At 41.8% G+C, this 27,837-nt stretch overlaps 1 protein-coding gene across 1 annotated transcript in view; it reads left to right on the forward strand.

The window, feature by feature from the left end:
- The window catches only part of PRPF39 (pre-mRNA processing factor 39), a 46,755-nt gene extending 20,743 nt beyond the window's left edge, over positions 1-26,012 (forward strand). The window contains exons 6-13 of the mRNA XM_082275760.1: positions 4,215-4,322; positions 7,110-7,274; positions 7,591-7,717; positions 16,967-17,232; positions 19,118-19,302; positions 19,407-19,481; positions 25,040-25,166; positions 25,395-26,012. Coding sequence (XP_082131886.1) covers positions 4,215-4,322; positions 7,110-7,274; positions 7,591-7,717; positions 16,967-17,232; positions 19,118-19,302; positions 19,407-19,481; positions 25,040-25,166; positions 25,395-25,457 — 1,116 coding nt within the window. The 3' untranslated portion in view covers positions 25,458-26,012. The remainder of the gene's footprint in view (positions 1-4,214; positions 4,323-7,109; positions 7,275-7,590; positions 7,718-16,966; positions 17,233-19,117; positions 19,303-19,406; positions 19,482-25,039; positions 25,167-25,394) is intronic.
- The last annotated feature ends 1,825 nt before the right edge of the window (positions 26,013-27,837 follow it).

Genomic DNA, 27,837 nt, shown 5'->3' on the forward strand with positions numbered 1-27,837 from the left:
GGGCAGGCGCATCGCTGGATCGTGAGACATGCGAGTGTGTGTTAAGTCAGCAGCTACGCTTTTTGTAGCTACGGACTATTAATAAACACAGAAAAAGGCTGGAACTCTGCTTTTAAAGTAGTATATGGTAAAAGTTTTCATTTCACTTATGCAAAGTGGCCTCCCAGTAGCGGAAAGGAACTCCTACCTGGAAAATCTATCCTAATAAAGCGCTCTCCTATGGAGAAAGGGAGATTGGGTGAATTAAGGATTATCAAGGTTTGTAAAATAGTCTTTAAATGTTCACCCCGGACCCACTGGTATTCACTTCTTCAAGCTTCCCTATTGATCTATTGCACCTAGTCAAAGCCTGTGTAAGCTTTGAAATAGGTTAGCGTTTGTGCTTATGTAGGTTTAATAACCTTGTCATGGCAGCCAGTCACATATATACATACCTTCATCCTTAGCTCTTATTTACCCCCCTTTCTTGTCATGGCAATTGACCTGAAGGCCTGAGCACTGCATTGTGGGATAAACAGAAGAAGCCAGCCAACACCACCCCAATGACATTGGCAGTAGCAAAAACGTTGTCGAGGATAAAATCAGAGAATCCACCCAGACCCTCCATAATTTGACGTGTTTTACCTGAACGCGGCTTAATCGGATCAGGATAAGCAGGGGGGAGGAATGACCTCACATGGCGGTCATACGTGTACATAAAAATTCAGATAACCAACATGTCTGTTACAAACACAATAAAACCTAAAACAAATGTAATAAGCTGTATTAAATACTCCCACCTCACTTTATTTCACTAGGGCTGCTTGTAATATGCCTGCTGATGGTGCGGATGTCCAGAATTGTGCTGTCCTCCCCTAGAGTCTAATTCATAATCAGAGTCCTCTTTTTAGCTCTTTTGGATATGGACTGTTGCTCTTCCCTCTCAGCCGAGATTTTTCCTGCAGTCAGGCAGGGGGTCACAGGCACACTCCTGCACCTTTCCCTGCAGGTGATCTAATTTTCTCATTGCTCTGGTGGCTTCTGAGTCATTGTCTAATGCCTCGTACACACGCAACGATTATTAGCCGACCGATCGGCTGTCTTTTGTCCAGTGTTGTTGTGTTGGTTGAAATGTGCTCTAGACTGCACACGAATTTTCTCGGCCAACAAAAACCAACTTCAGAAGTGATGTCATGTGCTGGTTTACTTTCCGTGTGTTTTTTTTCTTCTCTGAGCATGCCCAGTCTTGCTCATCAGATTTTTGTCTGCCGAAATCTGTACTGACTGACGGAAAATCGCCCGTTCTGTTGACGGCCAAAAAAAATTTTTAGAGCCTGCACACCAGATTTTGTTCGGCCGAAAAGTCTGAGTCGGTTGTCGAAAGCATCATACTAACAAGCCGACAATCGGCCGATCGGATGTTGGCCGAAAATTCACGGCCAACTATCGATGCGTGTGTACGAGGCATTATTTTCAATTAATCCAGTCTGACTAATGAGCTTGCCCTTGAGGAGCCAATCTACTTTTATCACTTCCAAATGAAAGGAAACTTGTTTAGGATCTTATCGATGCAGGCAGTGCTCACTACTTTGGAAATAGAGGACCTGTTCTCCCTTTCCTGTTTCCAGCCTTGGATACTTATAGCTTCTAAGGCAGCAAAGCTTTGTCATTGCACCCACTTTTCCAACTCTATGGAGATTTCAGACACTCTAAAAAAAAAAAAACTGTTTGCTCCCCCTCAAGCATGTATTGCCATTGTACCCGTTCAGTGAGGATTTGTTTACAAAAGTGGTTTATCCTCACTGCGGAGCTGGTAGTGTCCCACCTTAACAATGCTTGCCATTACTGTGAAAGACGTGCCTGTCTTTAAAGCATATGTTCATCTTTTGACAAAATAAATGCGCACTTTTTTGCAGGTAAAAAAGTGCATTTATTATTTTGGGAGCCTGTAAAGCATTGCACCAACGATCCGAAGATCGCTTAGGTCATGCAGGTCTTTTGCTGATCTGTCAGTGTATTTGGCTTGCTTGTACCTTGTACGAGGAAGCCGATACATTCTGACTGGTAGACTCTGTGAACAACCCCATCGCTGCGTTTTTAAAAAAAAAATAATAAATGTTGACAGCTAGCAGGGGGAAGGAATACTGTCACACCGGGGTGGGGGTGTTTCTGGTGTGTAACATGTTATGAAAGGTGAACTTTTCCTTTAAGGACCCAACTGATAAGCAATTGGAATTCCTCTAGAACTTGGTTCTCACTGACAGGCCCTGTCCTCCTCTGTAATCGGACTAGGACTTTACATTGCCAAACCATGGATGACTAAGCTCAAATTAGCCCACTGCTACCGTTGATCCCATGATTAGAGAAGGTGTGGAGCACATAACTGTTGCTTTACATCTTTGTTGGGACAACTCACTGGGAGCTTACTGGCTTATCTCTAATGGCTCTGCTGTTCCTTCACACATGCGGGTTACTTTGATTAAAGTGCTGTAATGCAGTACCTGCAATATGCGTCTTTGCATGGCCTTCAATGGACACTGTCTTTTCAGATCACCTTGATACTATTTGTAAGGATGCTAGCAGTGGACAAAGCACCAATCCTCATCATAAGAAGTCTGAATTATTTACTTTTTCTGACTGTAAAGCATCCTTTCTTTAATATTCCCATCCCTCAGCCACCTCATCTAGATCTGGTTTCTGTGGACATCAGTGTTCTTACATTTTGCTGTGGCAACCCTCCACTACCAGTTTGACCCTGTCCTTTGTCCTGGCCCCGGCATCTTGGGTGTTTGCAGTTTACCTATTACACTCTCTTGGCTTTACCATTGTGGGATTTTTAGATAACCCTTTTGTGGACTTTTTGACAGTGTCTTTTACTGTCCAGACATTAGAGTGGTTTGAGTGGATTCCATAGAACAATGCTATAAAAGTGGGATACATCAACCATCAACAAAGAAACAGAAGTCTGGTCAGCAGCAAGAAAGCTATATCAGATTCTGTTTTTGGCAGAACGCTATATTCCAACAGGCAGTCCAACTCGGCCAGCAACTTCTGTACCTGGGAGAATGGTAGTTAAACGTGGAGGTGTGCCAGGACCTTTTTCTGGTGTGGGGACACTGGATGTAGTAGATCTGTTCTTCAAGTTTGCCTTCAGGTACATGGATCCTGGCGCGTAAGCAGTGGATGTTCTGGTGGCTCTGTGGGATCAGTACACCTTTAGCTATGCCTTTCCTCTGCTGAAATGTCTGTCTGCTTCACTGAATTGCAATGGAGGGCATTCCAGACTGATTCAGGCAGATGTGATCCCCCGACCTGGGTAATACTAGACTCCTGGTGGATGCTCAGTGGGCTCTGTTGGATTGATCAATTGGCTGTGCTGTTTTACAGTCCCTGGCTTTAATGACATGGCTGTTTAAGCCCAGGTTTTGAGTTGGATGTGTCTGAATTGTGACTCTTGTGATATTAACAGCTAGGAAGGCTACTTCCTCTAAGATCAAACAAACCAAAAAAAAAAGAAAATTCCCAGCTCAACTTACCGACCAGCCTGTAACCAACCGAATTTTCCTGTCTAACAGTTTGCGTTCACAAAGGGTTTCGTTTACACACATTTTGCAAATGCATGCGTAAGCTGCAGAGCCACTTAACCTAATAGGCTCGGTTTCCACTAGTGCGACTTGACACATGTCAAGTCGCACAGCAAGTCAAAAACCATTGTTTTCAATGGGGCCCGTTTCCACTGCCGCGGCTTCAGTTGCGGCAACTTCAAAAGTAGATTGTGCACTCCTTTTGAGCCGTCTTTAGTGCGACTTCCCTCTATATATGAGGGACAAGTCTCACTGAAGCCGCAGTTTACGAAGTCGTGCTAGAAGTAGCACGACTTCGTAGCCGCACTAGTGGAGACCGAGGCATATAGACCTATAACCCTGTGTTCCAATCCAAGAAAAAGGATCTTAGTGACTGCAAAAATCCTATTCCACACTGCATTCTCACTCAATGCATTACACCTTTTAAGCCAGAAAACGGAATTTTTTTCAGCTTCCTGAATTCTCAGAATTAAGCCCACATATATAAAGCTGATGGATGTTTGCAACCTGCTTCGCATCTGTGTCCAGAACTGAAACCTGATTTTTGGATGAACTAACTTTTAGGCCATCTTTTTTTTTTTTATTACTTTAAGTTTGCGTTTTTAAAGTGACATGTTATCATCTGTATTAAGATCTGTTTTGTTTTCTTAGCGCACAACAGAAGTCGAAAACATGCGACATAGAATTATTGAGGTGCATCAAGAAATCTTTAACCTCAATGAAAATGAAGTCCATAAGAGGTGGACCTTTGAGGAAGGAGTAAGTAACAATTTTAAGTTTTTAGTACATTTTTGTTTAAGAATTTACTCTTTTGGAGCTTAAAGTGATACTAAAAACACACTGTTTAATTTACATCTTTCCTTCTATTTCTATATGTGGATGATGGCACTGTAATTATTAAAGGTACTTCGATTTTGGTTTGTTTGTTTTTTTCTTTTTCCCTTAATCGATATACAGCTGTCACATGACCCAGATCTTTTCCAACCTGTTTGCAGGGAAACCTAAGCAGGAGTTTCTAGCCCCCCCCCCCCCCCCAGTATGGTCACATGTTCAAAATAAGAAAAAAATAAATGCCCTTTGGGATACTGTGTAAAAGTTAAAAAAAAAAAGAAAAAATGTTTTAAATTGTCGTGCAAATATATATTTGTGTATTTGTTGTTTAAAAGGGTATCTGTGTTCTAATCGCTCAGGTTTACATGCAGGATAAACATTTTTACGAGAATAAAGGTCTTCTGCTCAGTCATCCAGGGTTGGAAATTATATATTGTCCTGCAGTCATGATATTGTCTGAGATCGCTCAATCAATTTTTGCTTTTTTTTTTTTTTTTTCTGTAGCTTTTAATGTGTTCAGTTCCCTCAAGATAACCTATCAATAGTTAGTTTTTTTGTTTTTTTTTGTTTCTGAAGCTGGGAGTGCTAATATCCAAAAACAACCCGATATCCTTAACTAGGTCCATAGAGTAATTTTCTATTTGGCCCCAGGCCTTGCTTTAAGACCATTTGTAGGGACACACAGTTCACCTTTAGTGCCATAGACTGCTGGTGAGAGAATGACTGTTCTTTGAGGCTTGTGTGTATTGGATTACAGAAAACCTGCATATGGCCAATCTGGTGAAGAATGTCTTAAAATGTTGGGTATTAAGATATGCGCAGACAGGCTCGATATAAATATACCTTATGCTTATTTGTAGTTACCCATAGAAACTGGTTAGATCCATCAGATATTGCTCTGATTTGAGCAGATGGCATTCTCATTGGCTGCAATAGCTTACCACATTTAGAAGTTTGCACTCTTAACGCTTAAGACCCAAACCTCTTACACGTGTGATGTGGTGTCTAACATGCCATGTATGTTGTCCCAGCACTCCTCGAGAGTGGTAAGGATAATCAGTCACAGAAACAGCTATGCAGTCAAACATTGTACTAATCATTTTTTGTCTTACCTTGTCTTTCCTGTTACAGCAATTGTGCAGTTTGTTAAATATGACTCTGCGGTGTACTAGGCACCAGAAATCTGTAAGACTGCAGGCACACCTGAGCAGAGCACTAGCAGAATGTATTCTGTTTTTTTTTTTTTTTGTTCAGCCATATTACAGGCATTTTTCAAGCGTTTTTTTTTTTTTTTTTTAAAAACATATAAAAACATGTGCAGTAATGTATGTATGGCGCATTTACATTTGCTCCCATTAAATTCTTTGGGGCCAAAAACACCTGATTATACTAAAAAAAAAAAAAAAAAAAAAAAAAAAAAAAAATTCTGCATGTTGCACATAGTCGGGCATTGGGAAATTAGCAGAAAAACGATAGTGTGAATTGGTACATATTAAGAGACTGGAGTAGACATGCCCCTCCTCTTTTTTTTGAAAGTCTGCATGCTAAAGGGTGTTACTGTTGCCAGCACTGATTACTGTGGTGTGAGCCAGAAGCAGCATTTTGTTTTAAAGAAGAAATACAGCTAAAGCTCATTTGGCTGTACTTCTCCTGTTGATCACAGGAGTGTAGTTTGTTCTGCACTCCTGTGATCGGTTTTTAGCAGACTTTGGGCAGCTGAGAGCCTGAGCCAGCTTCTTCCGCCCTGCTCCACAGCCCACTTCTCCAGTAAGCGTGGGGGGGCGTGAGCAGATGGAGGTGACTATTTACCAGCTCTCTGCTCAGGTTACTCTGAGAACTGAGCGATTTGGGGTGTTCACTTGGTTCTTAAGTCTTATGCCTCGTACACACGCAACGATTATCGGCCGACCGATCGTCCGACTTTTGTCCAGAGTGGTGTTTTGTTGGTTGAAATGTGCTCTAGACTGCACACGAATTTTCTCCGCCAACAAAAATCTATTTCAGAAGTGATGTCATGTGCTGGTTTACTTTCCGTGTGTTTTTTCTTCTCTGAGCATGCCCAGTCTTGCTCATCAGATTTTTGTCTGCCGAAATCTGTACTGACTGACGGAAAATCGGCCGTTCTGTTGACGGCCAACAAAAATTTTATAGCATGCACACCAGATTTTTTTTGGCCGAAAAGTCGGTTGTCGAAAGCATCATACTAACAATCCGAAAATCGGCCGATCAGACGTTGGCCGAAATTTCCCGGCCAATATATTGATGCGTGTGTACGAGGCATTAGAGCTGGCGGGGGACAGATGTAGCATCAGGTCATTGCTGCATCCACCTAGATAGATATGATTAAAAAAAAAAGATACATCTTTTAAAGTGTTTATAAGCAACAATCTGTCAAATTATAGCGTGGAGTACAGGAATAATAAGACGTTTATGTACTCGGGGCACACCCCTTCCATCTGTCATTAAGGAATATGTCCTTACTGGTATAGTTGAAGTGTCATTTGATTTTTATACAGATGCTGCTTCTTTGTTGCCATGGTTTCCCTCATTTTACCTCAACGTCATGGCAGAGTTCCAGAGTTCCTTGCCTTGAAACTTATGACCTGAACAAGTGTAGGAGGGGGGGGGGGGGGCAGCAGTCAGTAGACTCTCCAGACTATACATCTTCCACTCTTTGCCTGTTATAACTTTTTTTTTTTTTTTCTTTTTTTGTAGATTAAACGTCCCTACTTTCATGTGAAAGCTTTAGAGAAAATCCAGCTGAATAACTGGAAAGAATATTTGGAATTTGAGATGGAGAATGGGGCACATGAGCGTGTGGTGATCCTGTTTGAGAGATGTGTCATTGCCTGCGCCCTCTATGAGGAGTTTTGGATCAAGGTAAGCCTCCTGCCATCCTCTCCTCTTATGTCCTCCCAATTCTGACACATTGAATTCCTGCCTAACCCTGTATTCTTTCTTTGAATTTTGTTTATCTATAACTGTATCTATTGCATTAGGGGGATGGTCTGCTTGCAACCAGATTTGACCGCTACATATGCCAACAGCGTTGCCTCCCTTCGCCCTTCCTTACAGAATCTAGTCTAGTGGTTCAATAAAGGTGCTGAATGGGTTTAAAACAAGAATTCTATTGTTCACGTTTTACATTTCTTTTGTTCTTGGTGAAATTAACAGTGTGTGTCCATTTCTTGTCTAGTATGCCAAGTATATGGAACGTCACAGTGCTGAAGGAGCAAGACATGTCTACACCCGGGCCTGCACCATCCACCTACGGAAAAAGCCTTTAGCTCATTTACTGTGGGCTGCCTTTGAGGAGCAACAAGGTAAGATACCAAAAACACCGATAAAACTACACATTGTTTGAAAGCTTCGTCTTTGAGGCCATCTCCCATGCATTCCCTGAGACATTATGGTCTCTGGCCAGTATGAATTTGGGGTCACGAGATTTCCAGATATTTAGCAGTAGGGTTAACTTTCCCTGCCAGAGCAGTTTTTTGGGTGTTTTTTTTTTTTTTTGCACGCTTGATTATAAAATCATTTAAGCCCCCCGAAGATTACATAAAACCTACAAACATTATATATTTTATTGAAAGCAGACACCCTAGAGAATAAATTAGAGGTAATTCCAAATTTTTTATGCCCCACATTACCGCAAAGGTCTAGAAAACTCAAAATTTTGGTAAAAAATGCACTAAAGTTAATATTTGGACCACACAAATGTAGTAAATTCTCCATTTTTTTTTTTAAATCTAAAAGATGAGGTTGTACCGAGTAAATAGATACCCAACCTTAAATTTGCTTTCCCCTGTGAAACGGTGGCAAATGTCAGTACCCTATATTTTCCATAGGCGACACTTTAAAACCCTCCTATAGGTCATCAGTTGAGTTTTACTTAGGTCTGGTGCTAAAAAATTTGCTTTCACTCTGGCATGTGTTCACATGGCAACAACACTCTTAGGCACACATTTTTCTCCAAGAGTGTTGTTGCCATTTCCTACTGAATCCTTCCATTGAGGGTGGATAAGGAGTATTCGAGTAGAAAGAGTTGCATGGAGAGTGGTGTGGAGAACTGCAATATCTTTCTCCCCTTGCCTATCAGGTGTGCATACACCATGGCATGAGTTGACCCATTAGGCGTACGCCAAACTGGGTCCACTTGCTCCGGTAAGCCTCTCTGTATGTTGGTGGTGGATTTCTTCACTACATCTTTTGGTCGTAGGTTTTCATTCAGTACCCACTTTGGAACAAGTTTTGAAGATCGGTTTTATATACACCTATTGGAATTTATATATGGCCTTTATTTCATTGCACATTTTTCACTTTAATGTCATGTCACTTTCACTGTAATGTGTTGTCACTTCTACTGAAGGTATTTGTTTTTACACGGATATTAAGACTTTTCCTTTCACATTGATTTAACATTTGATTATATTCATATATGAAATTTACACATGGTTATTAGGGTTCGTCAATGGCTACCTTATAATCATCCATTAGTGCTGCTCATATTGATTTCCAGACTTCGTTCTGGTTGCTGGCTGCAAGTGCTATTCAGATCCTGGCGTTTCTGCACTTGCCCTGTCTTTTTGAAGAAAACTAGTCAGTAGGCTGGTTGGGTGTAAGACTTTCCTGAGGGGTTACTGGACATGGATCAGGTCTGCTGGATGGCGCTTGTAGGAAGTGTTCGATCCACTTGCCCTTAGAGGGACAATGCAACTTTCAAAGATGTTGGTAGTAAGATCACTCGTCTTCCCCAGAAGAAGAAGCCTAAGTTGCAGTCTCCTTCTGACCAAGTGACTTTTTCATTTTCTCACTACCTCAACTTTGATGTCAAGATTTCCCCCTTACTGAAGCATGACTTCATGTCCACCCGCAGAGTCTGGCATCTCAAGTCTGCCAGACCCTCACACAAGCATTCCTTGGTATGAAGGTGCACCCCCCACTTGGCCTTTGCCAATGCTTGGGCATCTTGTGTTCCAAATGCTTGGGTGTGAATATAGGGGTCCTAGAGTTACAAACCAGTGTTTTTTTTTTTCTCTCTGCCCCTTCCTCACTTTTTCTCCTTTCAGACCTTCCTATATCTGATCAGATTGTCAGCTTTTCATTAGACTGTCAGGCCTTCTGGACCAAGGTGTCATAACTCCTTCTGCCTGCAGAGCAGTTTAAGGGAGTTAACCCCAACGTTCTCAAAACTCGAGGGCATTTACCACATCCTTGATTTCAAAGCCTTGAATGGGTTCCTTTTAAATCTATAAGCACCTTGTCCATGCAGGGAACGCTGTAGCTGGAGGAATTCCAGGACTGCACCACAGATGGGGGACACCAGTTGTTGACCTCCAGGTTCAACAGCTAACTGGACAGGCTTGTAGTTAGGTGCAGGGATCCACTGATAAAAGCAGTTCACCTTGATCTTTGCCTTTGCTCCCCTGGAACTTCTTTCTTGCCTGTTTTGAAGGATTGCGATTTAGGGGCATTCTGAGGATTCCCAATGCTTTGGATTATCCCAGGTGGATGTAATAGGCCGACCTTTAAGAATTCTGGCAGATACATTGTGCCTTGCCAAACTCTGAATCTAATGTCTCAAAGACTGATTTGTTATCGCTGGCTTTAACAGCATGGCTGTTGAAGACCAGGTTCTAAGGGGCAGAAGCATCGGACTCTGTGATTTCTATGGTACTCAGACTTGGAAGTTCACTTCCTGCAAGGTCTATCATTGTATGTTGAAGGCCTACTTCCCATTTGACTTGTCGATGCCATCAAATAGTCAAGTCTCTCGAATCCTGTTCTGTTTCAGAGACTGCCTCTTATTCTTTAAAACCATAATGCAGGAGTTCTCCCATGTGAAGTCTTTGCCAGCCACTGCTTTTTCCAGAGACTAGTTCCCTTGTAATTTTGGATGGGCCCTAAGGCTCCATTCACACCTGAGCGTATCTTTTTCAGGTGTTTTTTTGGGCTTTTCTCAGGCGTTTTTTCTCGCTTTTTTCAGGTGTTTGGAGTCCTGCATTGACATCTAACAAAAACGCTTGTAATCTGCCATGGATCAGGTCCCCCCCCTCCCACAACGTCTGAGCTGCTCCTGTGCTTTTTAGGCTTAGGCAACCAGTTTCCCCAGATTTGTAGGAATACCACCTGGTCTCCTGCTCCTGGTCTACCAGATGTAGCTGATGCCAGCTTTGGGCGTAAGGTCCTTCAAGTTTCCACAAATGTCTTGTCTGTCTCTCTCAATGCACATGAAAGCAAATTCAATTTCTGTACCCACTGTAAAATCCTTGTATTTAAGTGTTTTTTTTTATTGTTAATGGTTTTTTTTTTTTCTTTTCTAAACAAATTGCAATCTTTTTACCCCTTCCTGTTCTGCAGAAATTAATTCAATCCTTAAACTGTATCCTTTCTGAAACAAATTGCTAAACAAGGAGATCTGCAGATCAGCACCTAAGCAGCTGGGATTTGGGGTTTAAAACAAGAGTGAATTTTCCTTCCCTATAGTAGTAAACTCGTCATTCTCTTAGGCTTGATTTACAGCTATGCCTGTTGCTTTTGAGCATATCTGTAGTGCTTTGCTGTGCTTTCCATGGGTTTTTGCCGCAATTTTGTTTTTTGCATTTTGGATGCAGGTCCATTGAAGTCTATTACATGCAAAACGCTGCAGGAAAAAAAGTCCCCGGTCCTTTCCAAAAAAAAAAAAACAGAGGCACAAAAATGCATTGATGTGAAGGTTTTCCATAGATACCCATGTTAAAAAGAAAATGGAATGCATTTCTGCAATACTTTTGGTCGTTTTGGAAGATTTTCATTAGCTTTTGTTTACAGTGGAAAAAGAAATCGCATACAGTGCTTAGCATAAACAAGTACACCCCAACAGATTTGTCAGAAAACCTTTACTTTCGTTTCAGAATCAACATTTTCAATGGGACACTGTACTACAAAATAGTCCCACAAATGCGGGCCATTGATTGCAACCAAGATTTGTTAATTTGCACACACAAGTATTTTTTTTATAACAAATTCATTCAAGACCATGTTGCAAAAATGAATACACTCAAATGAAAGTCTTATGCCTTGTACACACGCATCGATTATTGGCCGACTTTTGTCCAGTGTTGTTGTGTTGGTTGGAATGTGCTTTAGACTGCACACACATTTTCTCGGCCAACAAAAACCAACTTCAGAAGTGATGTCATGTGATGGTTTACTTTCCGTGTGTTTTTTCTTCTCTGAGCATGCCCAGTCTTGCTCATCAGATTTTTGTCTGCCGAAATCTGTACTGACTGACGGAAAATCGGCCGTTCTGTTGACGGCCAACAAAAATTTTATAGCCTGCACACCAGATTTTATTCGACTGAAAAGTCGGAGTCGGTTGTCGAAAGCATCATACTAACAAGCCGAAAATCAGCCAATCGGACGTTGGCCGAAAATTCACGGCCAACTATCGATGCATGTGTACGGGGCATTAGGAGCAAAGCTAAAGTTTAGACAAAATCCTAATTAACAAGAATTCAACTACAGGTGAGTCTATTTATTCATTAAACATTTGTCCAGCAGACAGTTGATTATAAAAGGGTGTCGCCTAACCAAGAAAACAATTCCTATTTCATGCTGTCAGCAATGGCACCACATGGAAGAGATGTCCGAAGGCCTGAGAGGATTCTTTACACAAAGGCGAAGGCTACAAGAAGATAAGCAAAGTTTTACGTATCAGGCCAGGTTCACACTGGTATGACACAACTGTCAATCCGACTTTGTCCTGCGACATTGGTCCTACATCGTTCCTACTTCCATGCGACTTGAATGAACATGTGTTTTTGCTCTGACTTTGAGATAGCCCGACTTGTCCTTTGACCAATCAAAACAGTCCCAGTGGGACATAAATTCCTTTCCATGCTGCTGCAATCCCCATGTCAGAAGTCGGATGATTAGGACGAGGATCTGACTTGGATGAAAATCGAATTGGCTTAAAATGGACCAAAGTAGTGCAGGAACCTTTTTCAAAGTTGGACCGACTTGTGTCGGACCAGCCAAGATGGCTCTCATAGGGAACCATTGATTTGTACACATTTTGCGACGTGTTCCCAAAGTCGGAGCACGAGTGTGAACCATGCCTAAGAATACTGTAGCAAAAGTGATACAAAAATTTAACAAAGATGGAACTGCAACCATCCCAGACTTCCAGGCCATCCACGGAAGTCAAGACCTCGACAGAAGCGTCTTCTGATGAGAAGGGTTGAATAAAATCGCCATGCAAGTTCAGTGCAGTTAGCTAAAGTAGAAAGCCAAATTGGGTGATTGTTTCCCGTGATACAATACGGCATACACTGCAGCGGAATGGCATGCATGGGTGTTGTCCACGAAGGAAGCCTCTCCCAGAGCCCACCTAGAATTTGCAAGGGCCCATTCTGAAAAAGACTACTATTGGGACTCTGCACTCTGGAGTGATGAGACTAAGATGAATGTTTTTGGAACTGATGGCTTTATAACTGTATGGTGTTGCAAAGGTAAGGAGTACAAAGAAAAATGAATGGTGCCTACAGTGTAACATGGTGGTGGTAGTGCCCTTCTGTGGGGCTGCTAGTGTTGGGGAGCTGCATTTCATTGATGGTATTATTAATTCAGATTTACTGCTCTATATTGAAAGATAAGATGCTACCATTACTCCGTGCCCTTGGTCATCGTGCACTTTTCCGACATGACAATGATCTAAGGCCACTGTTGCATTTCTGAAGAACAGGGTGAAAGTGATTCAGTGGCCAAGAATGTCTCCTGATCTGAACCGAATCTAAACACCTATGGGGAATTCTGAAGAAACAAGTTGAGCATCACTCTACATCCACCGTCCAGGCTCTAAAAAAGGTTTTTCTTGAAGAATGGAAAAAGATAGATGTTACAATATGTTGCCAACTTGTTCATTCTTTACCTAGAAGGCTTGGTGCTGTCCTAATCGTGTAGGTCATACAAAATACTAAATGTAGTAGTTTTATTGTTGTGGGGTGTATTCATTTTTGCATCAACAATATTGAGTAAAACTGAAGATTTTGTAATCTGTTATTATTAATCCTTCAGGTAATAATCTAAACCAATGTTCTATAAAACTGTTTTGTCAAGTTTGCAAATTGTTCTTGTGTTCATTGAGATATTAAAATCTCAAAAGGGGTGTACTCATTTTATGCTGAGCGCCCTATAACCAATCAGTCTACTGGAAACTGCCCCTTGCTGTTACAATTACTTTCTTTCAAAAGATGACAATTCAAGCAATCACTAAAACATTTGAAATGGATTTTCAGCTAATTTGTTCCCCAGTTTCGATCATACAGTTTGTTTGAAACCTGAAAGTTATTAAAGTGGAACATTAGAAAATGAAGCCCTGGTTAGTTCACTCCAGGCTGGCCCCTTTTGCAGCTATAGCTATGTAAGCCATTAAAAATACACTGAACGAAATTATAAATGCAACACTTTTTTTGCCCCTATTTTTTATGAACTGAACTCAGACCTAAAACTTTTCTATGTACACAAGTCCTATTTCTCTCAAATATTCACAAATCTGTGTTAGTGAGCATTTCTTCTTTGCTGAGATAATCCATCCACCTCACAGGTGTGGCATATCAAGAGGCTGATTAGACAGCATGATTATTGCACAGGTGTGCCTTAGGCTGGTCACAAAGGCCACTCTAAGTCCCCGTTCACACTAATGCCCCATACACACATGCAGATTATCTGCAGACTTTTGTCTGCAGACTTACCTTTTCTATGTAGTGCAAGGGCCTGCCGGATTGCATACAAATTGAAAGTGTTTAGGTTTGACCTCATATTATATGGGTTTGGTAAGTCTGCAGATAATCTGCACGTGTGTATGGGGCATAAGGCGACCTGTGAGGCGACCTGGTCGACTCACAGGTCGCCGTAGGTCGCCTTCCATAGGGAAGCTGCGGACCTGTTCTAATAGGAGCGACACAAGTCGCTCCGACTTAGAAAAAGGGTCCGGAGCTTCTTTGGGGCGACCCGGAGGCGACCGCCATAGACTTCAATGTTATGAAGTCCGTGGCGGCCGCTCCGAGGTCGCGGCGCGCTGCTCGCACCGTGACCTCGGAGGTCGCCCCCCCCAAGTCGGATCGCGGCAATGTGAACGGGGCCTTAAATGTGCAGTTTTACTGTAATTGGGGTGGGTGGGTTTGAAAACCAGTCAGTATCTATTGTGACCACCATTTGCCTCAGGCAGTGCAACACATCTTTCTCATAGTTGATCGGGTTGTTGAATGTGGCCTGTGGAATGTTGGTCCACTCCTCTTCATAGGCCGTGCAAAGTTGCTGGATATTGGCCAGGACCACGCTGTCATATACGTTGATCCAGAGCATCCCAAACATGCTCAATGGGTGACCTGTCCGGTGAGCATGCTGGCCAGGAATTGTGTACAGATCCTTGCAACATGGGGGGCCGTGCATTATCATGCTTCAGCATGAGGTGATGGTCGTGGATAAATGGCACAACAATAGGCCTCCAGGATCTTGTCACGGTATCACATTCGTAATGGCATCAATAAAATGCACCTATTTTCCTTGTCCACATCATGCGCCTGCCCAAACCATAACCCCACCGCCACCATGGGCCACTCGATCCACAACGTTGACATCAGCAAACTGCTCACCCACACGACTCCATACACGCTGTCTGCCATCTACTCTGTACAGTGTAAACCGGGAGGATTCATCCTTGAAGAGAACCTCTCAAGTGCCAGATGCCATCAAATGTGAGCATTTGCCCACTCAAGTCTGTTACGATGACGAACTACAGTCAGGTTTGGCCACCCCCGATGAGGACGACGAGCATGCAGATGAGCTTCCCTGAGACGGTTTCTGACAGTTTGTCCAGAAATTCTTTGGTTATGCAAACCAATTGTTGCAGCAGTTGTCTGGGTGGCTGGTCTCAGACGATCTTGGAGGTGAAGATGTTGGCTATGGCGGTCTTGGGCTGGTGTGGTTACACGTAGTCTGCAGTTGAGGCCGGTGGGATGTACTGCCAAATTCTCTGAAACTCCTTTGGAGACGGGTTATGGTAGAGAAATGAACATTCATTCAATTCACGGTCAACCGATCTGGTGGACATTCCTGCAGTCAGTATGCCAACTGCACGCTCCCTCAAAACTTGCGACATCAGTGGCATTGTGCTGTGTGATAAAACTGCACTTTTAGAGTGGCCTTTTATTGTGGCCAGCCTAAGGCACACCTGTACAATAATCATGCTGTCTAATCAGCATATTGATATGCCACACCTGTGAGGTAGATGGATTATCTCAGCAAAGAAGTTCTCACTAACACAGATTTAGACAGATTGTGAACAATATTTGAGTGAAATAAGCCTTTTGTGTACATAGAATGTCTTTAGATCTTTGAGTTCAGCTCATGAAAATGGAGGCAAAAACAAAGTGTTGCGTTTATAATTTTGTTTAGTGGAAGTATCTATACTGTTCAAAATCCATTAATACTGTTTCGTCCTGCTCATGCTTGTTCTCTATTTTTAAGGCATTTTTAGGCACTTCCGAGTTTGTAGAGGCAATCTGCTGACAGCCTCAAAGCGCAATTAAACCCCCCTCTATTCTTTACAGCCAAGGAACCTGCTTCTGTTTGATCTGCAACTGCCATTGTGCTTGCACATGATCTGTTGGGATACCAACCATTTTATGGTTTGACAGTTGACACAGGCAAATGGAACATTTAGCAATCCTGGCATTCCAGGAATGTAACGTTTTTTATGAAACCGTTAGATCTAAAGGTTTAGTTCCTCTTTATGGCTTCAGCAAAATGGCAACCCCTGACATGAGGAAACAGTGCTGGAGGCAGTTTACAGCACTCACTAATTTTGGTACCGTAATTATTAATGTGGAATGTATGTTCCTTGCTAAAGAACATTGAATTTTTAATTGTTATGGGTAAAGTTCTGCTTTAAGCCTGGATGGCAAATTTCTGTGTGCAATTTGCTTAAAAGATTTTAAAGCTTTATGGCAAAAGCCAAAGAATTGTTCAGCGTAAAACCTTCAAAAGGGACTCCCAAAGTATCTCACCAGAAATGAAACCGCTTCTGTGGGGTATGGTATCAATTATATTTAAAGTGGAGTTCCACCCTAAAGTGGAACTAACGCTCATTTGCTTCCTCCTCCTACCCCCCCTTTCAGTGGGGAGGGGGGAACGGTTACCTTTTTTGACGGGTACCCTTCCCCACCTCCGGGAGACTGCGCCATGGCCCCGTCCCTGGGAAGTTTGGCCCCCTCCTCCTTCCCCCGCCGCCAATCCAAATGCGCAGCGCGCTTCTCGAATGCGTGTTTTTTGACCCGCGGTAAAGCCGCAAGGCTTCACTACCGGCTTCCCCCACCGGCAATGGTGGCGGGAGCACCAGACAGCTGATGGAAACATTGGCTGCGGTGCCGACCTTGCTAAACTCCAGGACCTAATATTAAAAGTCCGCAGCTACAGTATGTGTAGCTGCTGACTTTTTTAATTTTTAGAGGGATGGGGGGAAGAGGCTGGAACACCGCTTTAAGCTATGTGCAAGTTCAGCTTTAATTTAATTTTCCTTGATTTTCTAGGTAACGTTGAAGAAGCCAAGAATATTTTGAAAACATTAGAGTCTGTAGAAAGTCTGGCGATGGTTCGGCTGAGGCGAGTCAACCTTGAAAGAAGACATGGAAACTTAAGTGAAGCAGAAAATCTGTTGACCGAGGCCATGAACAATGCTAAATCCAACAGCGAATTATCATTTTATGCAATAAAGCTTTCCCGCCACTATGTCAAAATTCAGAAGAATATCGCGAAGGCAAAGAAAGTATTAAGTGATGCCATTCAGAGAGATAAAGTGAGTTGAAATTGCAACTAAAAGTTGTTCAAATCAAAGTTGTTTGGAGTTGCTTGAAAGATCTGTTGTGATATATGGAGATAAATGGATAAGGAGAGATAGGATGGCATATTCTTTCCTTGGTGTTAGCTGCTGTTCTACTGGAAGAGTTATCATTTGGAAGAACTCAGGTCTGACCGGTATTACACACTGCATAGCGCAAAAGGCAGAGATGGCCGAATGGAATTAAGAATATTGTTACTTAAACAGGGAACTTGCTTAAATTTATACTGGCTGCTTATAAATAGTGTAACCATTTATTCAGATTGGGCCAATGTGTTGTGATCCCTGGACAGGTAAGTGACCTTTTATTAAGTCAGCAGCGATAGTACTTGTAGCTGTTGACATGCACTTTAAATACACTATTACCAAAAGTATTGGGACGCCTGCCTTTACACTCACATGAACATTAATGGCATCCCAGTCTTAGTCCGTAGGGTTCAATATTGAGTTGGCCCACCCTTTGCAGCTTCAACTCTTCTAGGAAGGCTGTCCACAAGGTTTAGGAGTGTCTATGGGAATGTTTGACCATTCTTTCAGAAGTGCATTTATTAAGTCAGGCACTGATGTGGACGAGGAGGCCTGGCTTTCAGTCTTCGCGCTAATTCATACCAAATGTGTTCTATCGGGTTGTGCAGACCAGTCAAGTTCCTCTACTCCAAACTCGCTCATCCATGTCTTTATGGACCTTGCTTTCTGCACTGGTCCAAATAATTTTTCAGGGGTTGGGATTGGCCCCTTAGTTCCAGTGAAAGGAACTCTTCAGGCATCAGCCTACCAAGACATTTTGGACAATTTAATGCTCCCAACTTGGGAACAGTTTGGGGATGGCCCCTTCCTGTTCCAACATGACTGCGCACCAGTGCACAAAAGGTCTGTAAAGACATGGATGAGTGAGTTTGGGGTGGAGGAACTTTACTGGTACGCACAGAGCCCAGACCTCATCTCGATAGAACACCTCTGGGATGAATTAGAGTGGAGACTGCGAGCCAGGCCTTTTTGTCCACATCAGTGCTTGACCTCAGAAATGCCCTTGTGAAAGAATGGTCAAATTTTCCCATAGACACACTCCTAAACCTTGTGGACAGCCTTCCTAGAAGAGTTAAAGCTGTTATAGCTGCAAAGGGTTGGCCAGTTCAATATTGAAACCTACAGACTAAGACTGGGATCCCATTAAAGTTCATGTGTGTGTAGAGTCAGGCATCCCAATACTTTTGGTAATATAGTGTGTGGGTAATAGTGTGTGACCTATCTAAAGTGAAGTGAATGTTTTCTTTAAATTTATTGGATTCCTGTATATTGCAGATTTTATTGTATAACGCTATAGATGAGCAAATCTGTCCATATGTGTGATTGGATGCACTGTGAGTTGGCATTGCTGCCTGTAATCCTTTTTCGCAATGCGTAGATAAGGGTTACAACAGTGTTGTCACCTTAGGACAGGAAATGCCTGTAAATTCACCTTGCTAATATGTGATTTCATTGATGGCCAGCCAATTAAAGACTTACTGATATTTCAGGAATGTGCTACAAATTATTTGATTTAAATGTTTTAGATTCTATATACTTGATGAAAAAAACCAGCTGAATCATTGGGGTGGTTACAGGAGTGTAATTGGCAGATCACAGAATACCTGCTTTCATGTCTCTCTGATGGGTTAAGTTGCTCTCTGCTGACACAACATTCAGGCAATAATGATGACAAATAAGACTTCTGTATGTCATTTCTGAAGACAACAGTCCCTCTAAACTGACATTGCCTGTAGTACTGTACTTGTGTTTTTTTTTTTTTTTTTCCTTGGAGAGTTTTTTTTTTTTTACTAAGTCTTTTACTGTGTCTGAGCAGGAAAACACCAAGTTATACCTCAATCTGATTGATTTGGAGTTCAATGGAGATGTGAAACAAAATGAAGCCAACATCCTGTCCCATTTTGACAAAGTCATTAAGAGCTCAATGCCAATCGCTACACGAGTCTTATTTTCACAGAGGAAAGTGGAGTTCTTGGAGGACTTTGGATCAGATATCAACAAGTGAGTAAATAAATCTTATCTTTGTCTCTTGAATAGCTATATATATATATATATATATATATATATATATGTGTATATGTGATCATTTCATTGCTTGGTTTTAGATTGCTGACTACCTACGATGAACATCAGAAACTTTTAAAGGAGCAAGAAAATCTGAAGAGGAAATCTGAAAATGGGTATGAATATGGCTTTTCATGCACCCCTTGGGTGGATTGCAATAACCTGAGCAAAGAAGTCTAGGGCAAACAAAAGGGTTTGTGCAATTTTTACAGAATAAAACGAAAACCGTGTGTGCAATTAAACTGCACCCCAGTGTGTTCCCCCTCTGCTAAACAAATTTTTTTTTTTTTTTGCACAAATCAAAAAATAAAAAAAATTTCAACTAAACATTTTAGCTAAATCAGCAAAGTGCCGCAACTCATTTGTGCACAGTCTGACAGCGATGCGAGCAGCTTGTCCTCTAATCCTCCCTGATTTGCCACTGGAAAAAGTGTTTGTTTTAAACCTCATATGCATCATTTCTCCAATACATGCACCATTTTATAATTTATATAAAAATCCAAACCGCTGTATTACCTATGTATTTTCATCTCTAAGCCTATCACAGCTCTCTGGGAATATCTGGTTCATGGGCGGTGGAATCGTGACATCTCTGGCCCTGGAGTGAGGTACGCACACACTTCAGCACTATGCACACTGTTAAGCTGACGTTAGCGTGTGTGTACAGCGGAGATGTGGGGCCAGTGATGTCATAACTCTGCCTCCTGAGCTCCAGTCCATAGACACGCCCATGGACTAGAGTTTTTCAGAGCTGAGACAGACTTGGAGATGAAAATAGAGAGGTAGTAATACAGCGGTTTCGATTTTTACAAAACAAACTATAAAATGGTGCATGTATTAGAGAAATTTTGCATTACGAGGTTTACGAGCACTTTATGGCATGAAAGCAAAAACGTAGGAGAATAAAATGGTGGTAGTTCCATTTTCATAGTTCCACAATAATGGCAGTGGTTCGTCAAGCAAAAATGTTTAGTTAAAAAAAAAAAAAAATTAGGTTTTGAGTAAATGTATATTTAATATATCAACCCTTAAAATTGCGCTTGTGAAAAGACAACACATTTTGGTAACCAGGTCAGTTTTGAGTTAATCATGAATAATGGTCTTAGAATTATTACACTCGAATGTGTGCGGCGATGGGTAACCTGTCTAGCTCAATCAACATTTTTGTATGTAGAAACCCCTCGAAGTGTGTGTTTTAAAGGTGTATATGTGGGGCTGGGGAGGCCACAATTTTTTTAAATATTTCTTTTGTGGGGGTAATTAAGTGTTTTTTTTTTTTTTCTCACTTACATTTGGTCCGTTATCATACGTCTTTGTGTGTGTGTGTGTGTGTGTGTGTGTGTGTGTGTGTATGATGTATGTGTGTATATATATATATATATATATATATATATATATATATATATATATATATATATATATATATATATATATATATATATATATATATATATATTAGTACTCTGTAGGTGACAGGCACTTGGTCTGGTTCAAACACATCCCTTCGTTTTCTTAGCAGGATGTTTCTATAGGTCTTCCTCTTCTGACTACGCTGCTAGGAAGGAGACAAAATTTGTGATGGACAGCTCTGTGCACCAGAAAGCGCTTCTCTAAAGACCAGTGCTGCCATTCACAAAAACAGATCACACAGCCTATTCCTCGCAAAGGTGTACATTTATTAAATGGAGGTATTTTTCTGCTTTCAGTTCTCTGTAGTTTTCAGAGCAACTTCAGTTCTCAGAGGGAGAACAGAGGAGTTTTTCCTCTAAAAATGGCCGAGATCTGTATAGAAGGAGGTGGGCTGCCTTTAATCTTATGAGAGTGCATACTATACTAGTAGTACATGGACTTTTTTAGTAAGGGCTCTTTCACACGGGCGGTCCGATCAGATCCGCCTGTCAGTTTTTTAGGCGGATCTGATCGGATCCACCATGCAGCTCTATGGGGCAGCGGGTGTCAGCGAAGACACCTCCGCTGACACCCGCTGCCATCCGCATCCGATCCTGTGCGTGAAATCTGGACGGATGGAAACCCTATTTTTCCATCCGTTCAGTAATCGGAGCGGATTGGATCTGATGAGAGCGGACGAGCGGTCCGCTCTCATCCGATCCCCCATAGAGGGCAGCGGGGGCTGAGACACCTCCCTCTCCGCTCTGCAAGCGGAGACGGAGCTGTCATCCGCCCGGCTCAGCGGGGATCGTGGATCGATCCCTGCTGAGCAACACGGATCTGCCTACGAAGCGGACCGTGTGAAAGAGCCCTAAGTCTTTTTAAAATTTTGATTATGGCTTACAGCTAGTGAAAACCCAAAATTCAGTATCTCAGAAAATTAGAATATTACACAAGACCAATAAGATTTTTAATACAGAAGTGTTGGCTTGCAAAAAAAGTACAGTATAGTATGAACTCAATACTTGGTCGGGGCTCCTTTTGCATTAATTACTGCATCAATGCGGCGTGGCATGGAGGCGATCAGCCTGGGGCACTGCTGAGGTGTTATGGAAGCCCAGGTTGCTTCGATAGCAGCCTTCAGCTCATCTGCATTGTTTGGTCTGGTGTGTCTCATCTTCCTCTTGACAATACCCCACAGATTCTCTATGGGTTTTAGGTCAGGCGGGTTGGCTGGCCAATCAAGCACAGTGATAACATGATCATTAAACCAGGAATTGGTGTTTTTGGTAGGTGCCAAGTCCTGAAAAATGAAATCTGCAGCTCCATAAAGCTGGTCAGCAGAGGGAAGCATGAAGTGCTCTTGAATTTCCTGGTAGAGGGCTGCGCTGACTTTCGACTTGATAAAACATAGTGGATCAACAGCATCAGGTGACATGGCTCCCCATATCATGACTGACTGTGGAAACTTTACTCTGGACCGTATGAAACTTGGATTCTGTGCCTCTCCACTCTTCATTCAGACTCTGGGACCTTATTATCCAAATGAATTGCTTTCCACAGTCTCTGATTTAGGGAGTCATGTCTGCTGGTGTTGGTCCACTGTGTTTTTTATGTCCAAAGTTAGTGCAGCCCTCTAGCAGGAAATTCTAGGGCACTTCATGCTTCCCTCTGCTGACCAGCTTTATGGAGATTCTAATTTAATTTTCCAGCTTGACTTGGCACCTGCCCACACTGCCAAAGGTACCACTATCTGGTTTTAGTGATCATTGTATTGCACTGCTTGATTAAATCTCCCAAACACACACCCATAACAATCCCGACAGTCTGAACAGTATGCTCTATGTATCGTTCCCAACTGGAAGTGGATATATTATAATCAGACTCCTGAGTGAAAGGAAATTGGCATTATAGGTTGATGGCAGTCAATAAAGATTACGGCAGGAATGAGATGCAGGAATGAGATGCAATGTAAAAAACAGTTCCTCAATACAAACTTGTAGCAAGCAGGCTTCTTGCACATAATTGAGCACTGGAGCTCCACATAAGTCAGTCTACTGCAGGTAATTGCAAGTGAGCAGGTAACAAACACAAGGTTAGAACACTGAAGGGAATGCTGAGCTTGGATCGGGGGAGGGATGTGTGCAGTCAGTGTTGTCCATCGCCTGGGCTGTTCACATGTAAATGCAGCTTTGAGAGATTCACAGAAAACCACAGCTCTGAGTGATCCATCACTGTTATAAATGTACCAGCAGCGCTGCTTGGTGATAAATAAAAGATGATTTGAAGTTATAGCTCTGTAATATATCTGCTTGTACACACACAGGGCCGACACCTTACACAGAACCAAAGCTCTGAATGATCTTTTGCAATTATAAATAAACATGCTGAATTGTTCATATTGGCAACAGATCACGCCGCTTAACCACTTACCGCATACTGATGTACCCGTACGTCGGCATACTTTGCGGGGTTATACCGGGATGATGCCTCTAGCTAGAGGCATCATCCCGGTACCGTGGTTTAAAGCCGACGGTCGGCTTTCCGTCGGTAACGACCGATGCGGCTCGGGAGCGCACGATCGTTACCCGGGTGAGCGGGAGGGGACGTATACGCAAGTCGAGCCGCGAATGAAATCGCTGTTCAAACCACACGTGAGGTATCGCCGCGATCGCCAGAGCGTGGGCAATAATTAAAAAAAAAAAAAAGAGCTACACTCTACCTCTAAACTGGTAACTGTTAAATTTAAAGCGTCGCCGATTGAGATCTCTATTGACCGTAGTTTGTCGCCATCCCACGGGGGGGCGCAATTTTAAACTGTAACATGTTGGGTATCTATTTACTCGGCGTGACATCCTCTTTCACAATATACAAAAAAAATGGGCTAACTTTACTGTTTAGTATTTTTTAAATGCAGTGAAATGTGATTTTTCTAATTTTTTTAAAAAAAATGGCGTTTTAAAGACCGCTGCGCAAATACCGCGTGACAAAAAATTTTGCAGTGACCGACATTTTATTCTCCAGAGTCTTTGCTAAAAAAATATATAGAATGTTTGGGGGTTCGAAGTAGTTTTCTAGGAAAAAATACTGGTTTTAACTTGTAAACCAAAAGTGTCCGAAATAGGGCTGGGGCTTAAGTGGTTAAAGGAGAGTGTGCTGACTTTACCTACCCCCATAGGAACGCCTGTAATTTGGGCTTCAAAAGGGAGTGGAGCTACAGCCAGCTTTTAGAGATACATTTTTTGGGAATAATTGGGCCCTTGGTCCCAAGGAAAGTTAAAGAAATGTTGTCCAATAGCCCCCTATGTTGTAGTGTATTTACTTTGACAGGTTTTCTTTATAAGGACGTTGGCTCTATTTGACACCTGATGACTCGGTTGCACTCCACTGTAGCCAGTGGGGCAAATCGCAAAGCTAATGGGGATCTCTGGCGGTTGTACACCCTTAAGTTGGCTTGGCACTTAGTGTAAACTGTATACCCCATTCCACCCACCGCTTGCCGCCGATGTATGACATAACGTGGTCAGTAAAAAGGTAATAAAGTATGGTGAAGGGTTGTTTTTTTGCAGCTGCTTAATTTTACATAAATTAGTTCCAAAGTTTCTCTTTGCACTTACATTTTATAAATATCGAACATATCCCACCTGGCTCTGACGACGTGGGGACTTATTGTTTCTTTCCTGTGCTGCCTCCTGTTGAATTACAGAATTTATTTTAGATGGATCTAGACTCTAACTAAAAGGATACTTTGTGTGGAATCCTCTCTACTGCTGTTCTGAAAGAAACCAAAACGCTAACGAAAGGTCTTCATATTGAATAAATTTACTTTTAAAGAAAGTACTCCATACAGCTTAACTCTGAGCAGGAAAAGGGAATAAAGTTTGATCAATATGTAACCGGATGCTGCTGTTTCCTTTATTGGAAGTTTTTTTAACCACCTCTTGAATTCATGATGCATAGCTACTTGGCGGTCTAATATTTTCTAATCCTGTCTTGTTAAACTTGTTTGTAATCTTCTACTACATTTGCGATCTACCTGGTTGTTTTCTAGTGAACTTGGAAGTGGACTCTTGAGTATTCTAGTGACTGCAAGTTTTTGTCTATTCATTTAGGAAAAAAATTGCATGTAAAGCTTGGTACTCTGTCAATAATAAAATGTTTATCCACAGTGAATCCATTCTGATTACTTCACGTTATGACTGCATTGCCACTGAATACTTTTATTCATTTATTTTTTTTAATAAGAAAAAAACTGACTGACTTTACATCATATTTTTTTTTGTAGGTTAGAACAGCCTGAGACGAAGAGGTTGCATACTGAGGATCCTGCAGTGGTGTCTGCTGCTCCAGTGGCCGCTGCAGCAACAGCAACAGGAACTGTGCCATCACCTTATAACTATAACTGGTACCAGGTATGAACCTTGGAGAGTATTTGATTTGGCACCAGGACAGTACGAAATGTTTTTGCTGAGAATTTACAATTTTAAAGGAAAAGATGTAATTTTGTAATGTAATTGGTATAGGTAGGGTTTATTTAGGAGAGGTTGGGAGGTGTGGACACAATGTTAAGTGAGGTAGTAGTAACTACTTGTGAATCTTTCACATTGGTAATAATGTTATTGTCTTTTCTGTTTCTGCAGTACAACTACCAGAACGCTGGTGCCTGGAACTATGGACAGTATTACCATCCTCCTTCCACCTGATGACTTACCATTTCAACTACGAATCCCTTTCACAACAGAAGTTGACCTAAGTTATAAAGTGTGCTAATTTTGTCTTTCACTTTGGGGGAAGGTTTATGGTACCTGAGAGTATCCAGGTTCTGAGCACTGAACGTGATCTCATTCTGTTTCTGAAATATACAGAAAAAAAGAAAACATTTCTCCCTTTAATAACATTCTCTGTTTATTTTCCACTTGCTGGAAAATATTCAGTACATGATTTTTTTTTTTTTTCTCAATCTTTATATTTTGTGTAAATTTGACAGAAATAACTTTGTTCTGGAAAAAGTCTTTCTGTTAGAAGCCTTTCTACAAAGAAGTGTTAAAGAAGGGACATCCCTGCACAATTGAAATGTATAGCTAACATTGTCTGGGGAAATTTTCCAGTTAAATGTTATATGTGCAGATTTGTGTTTTCTTTTTAGAAGCATCTGGATTTATAGAAGCTTTTCTGTATTGCTATTCATCTGTATGTATCTTCTTTTTACCACAGTTGGTCATGTTTTGTTGCCAATAAACAGTTGGATAAAACTTAAACATTTTCCTCTGTAAGCTATATTATAGGTTATCGCAAGCTAAAAATAATAAAAATGAATAGACTATTAAATGCCAAAGTAAAAAAAACATCCTTTGATGCAATATGAGTCTTAAATCCAGAGATTTCCCACACAGTAGTTGTTCTACCACTAGATGTCCTCTGTCTGTTGGCCAGCATCATCCAACCTGCTTCTGAGCCTAGGTCATCCTGGATCCTCACCAGCCTGTTACTGGACAATGAAAGAAGCTGCACAGGGATGAGCTCATCTGTCACTTTCTCTTGCTATCGGCATGCTTCTTGTCAGAACTTGAACTGGTTGGCTCCTTGTTACTGCTTATTCCCACACTGGAGCCATGCTGTACAGGGACTGCAAGAGTTTGACAAATTGAGGTACTTGCATACTTTTAAAAACATTTAATGTATTGGTATGTAAAAAAAGTTTTCGTTCTTAATGCAAAAATAATAAAAAAACAGATTGGACAACAGCGCTCCTGTATATTTGAATTTCAAAATAAGTAACCCTAAAATGAAAAATTTTGCAATGTCCCCTTTAAAACATATCACATAAAATAATCATGTTTAACACAGTAATAGAAGTGTGAGCAAATTACCAAACAAAAACAGTGCAGTGTTTCTGTTTGACTCATTCAGTGCTCCACCACCAATACACACTTCCACTGCTTACCAGATAATTAGACCCCTAGCATTTAGTGGGTCTGACATTCCATGAATGAATCGGAAAAATTCAAACTGTAGCATGAATTGATCTCTGCCTTTTAAAGCTTTTTCAGCCAGGTCAAACTGGTATAGAAGAAAATAGAATTTCAATAGTGTAAGAGTTAAAATTGTAAAGAAAGGTACTTACAAACAGTATAACAGACACAGCATGTAAAGCAGCCCTGCTCGACAAAGCTGTCGTGATGTCATCTCTAGGATCTGCTGACACATTTAGTCACATGGAGCTTTAATGCTACTTGCATTTTGCTGTGGGCATGCATCATTAACAATCTATTTTGGTCTGACCACTGCACCTCGGGTCTTCAAGGTGCTAGCCTCTGTTATCACTCTGCTTCACTCTCAGGGCATCACCATAGTGGGGGATCTGAATGACATTTTTTTACTGACTGTCAGCCAAATCTGTGCACACCCTACATAGATATGGGTGGACCTTGAATTCCCAGAAATTGTCACTGAAATGGTCTCCTAGCTTAAGAGTATCTGGGCCTGATCCTAGACATGACCCTGTTCAAGGTTAGCCTTCCCCCTGGTGAATTGCCAGCATCTGCAGTCCAATGTTTTGGAAACTGCAGTCCAGGAGCCATTAGACCCTTGGTTTTTAGGTGAAGGTTTTTGGGCCTAATGGTTGCCTCCTTCAAGGCTGGTCTGTGCCTGATTTCACTTTGACCCTTAAAGGGCAAGTCTATATTCTGGCAGCATGCTAAAAGAAAACAGTCTGGGTCCTCCCATATGCCTGACAGGAACATGCTTGCTCTAGCATGGTGGCTCATTAGCTGAGCATTGGAATTGGGAAAAACCTTCCTCTTAAAGGTACTTGAAGTTACACCATTCTGATTTGGGCAGAACTTCACCATCCAGACCTCACTGCTGTGCATATCCCAGGCGTATAAAACTGGCAGACAGACTTTCTCAGACCTGAATCCCTTAGTATCCTAATAGCATCTTCACAGTATCCTAATAGCATCTTCACCCTGCAGTTATTCAAGATCTTGGTTATGGGCTTGTCTCAAGATCCATGGATCCTCTAGCTTTCACAGGTCATCTTCTAGTGACTTGGTGAATCTAGGATTAGTTCACACCTTTCTT

The sequence above is a fragment of the Pelophylax lessonae genome, assembly GCF_965119305.1.
Source record: "Pelophylax lessonae genome assembly, chromosome: 13".
NCBI classification, from domain to species: Eukaryota; Metazoa; Chordata; class Amphibia; order Anura; family Ranidae; genus Pelophylax; species Pelophylax lessonae.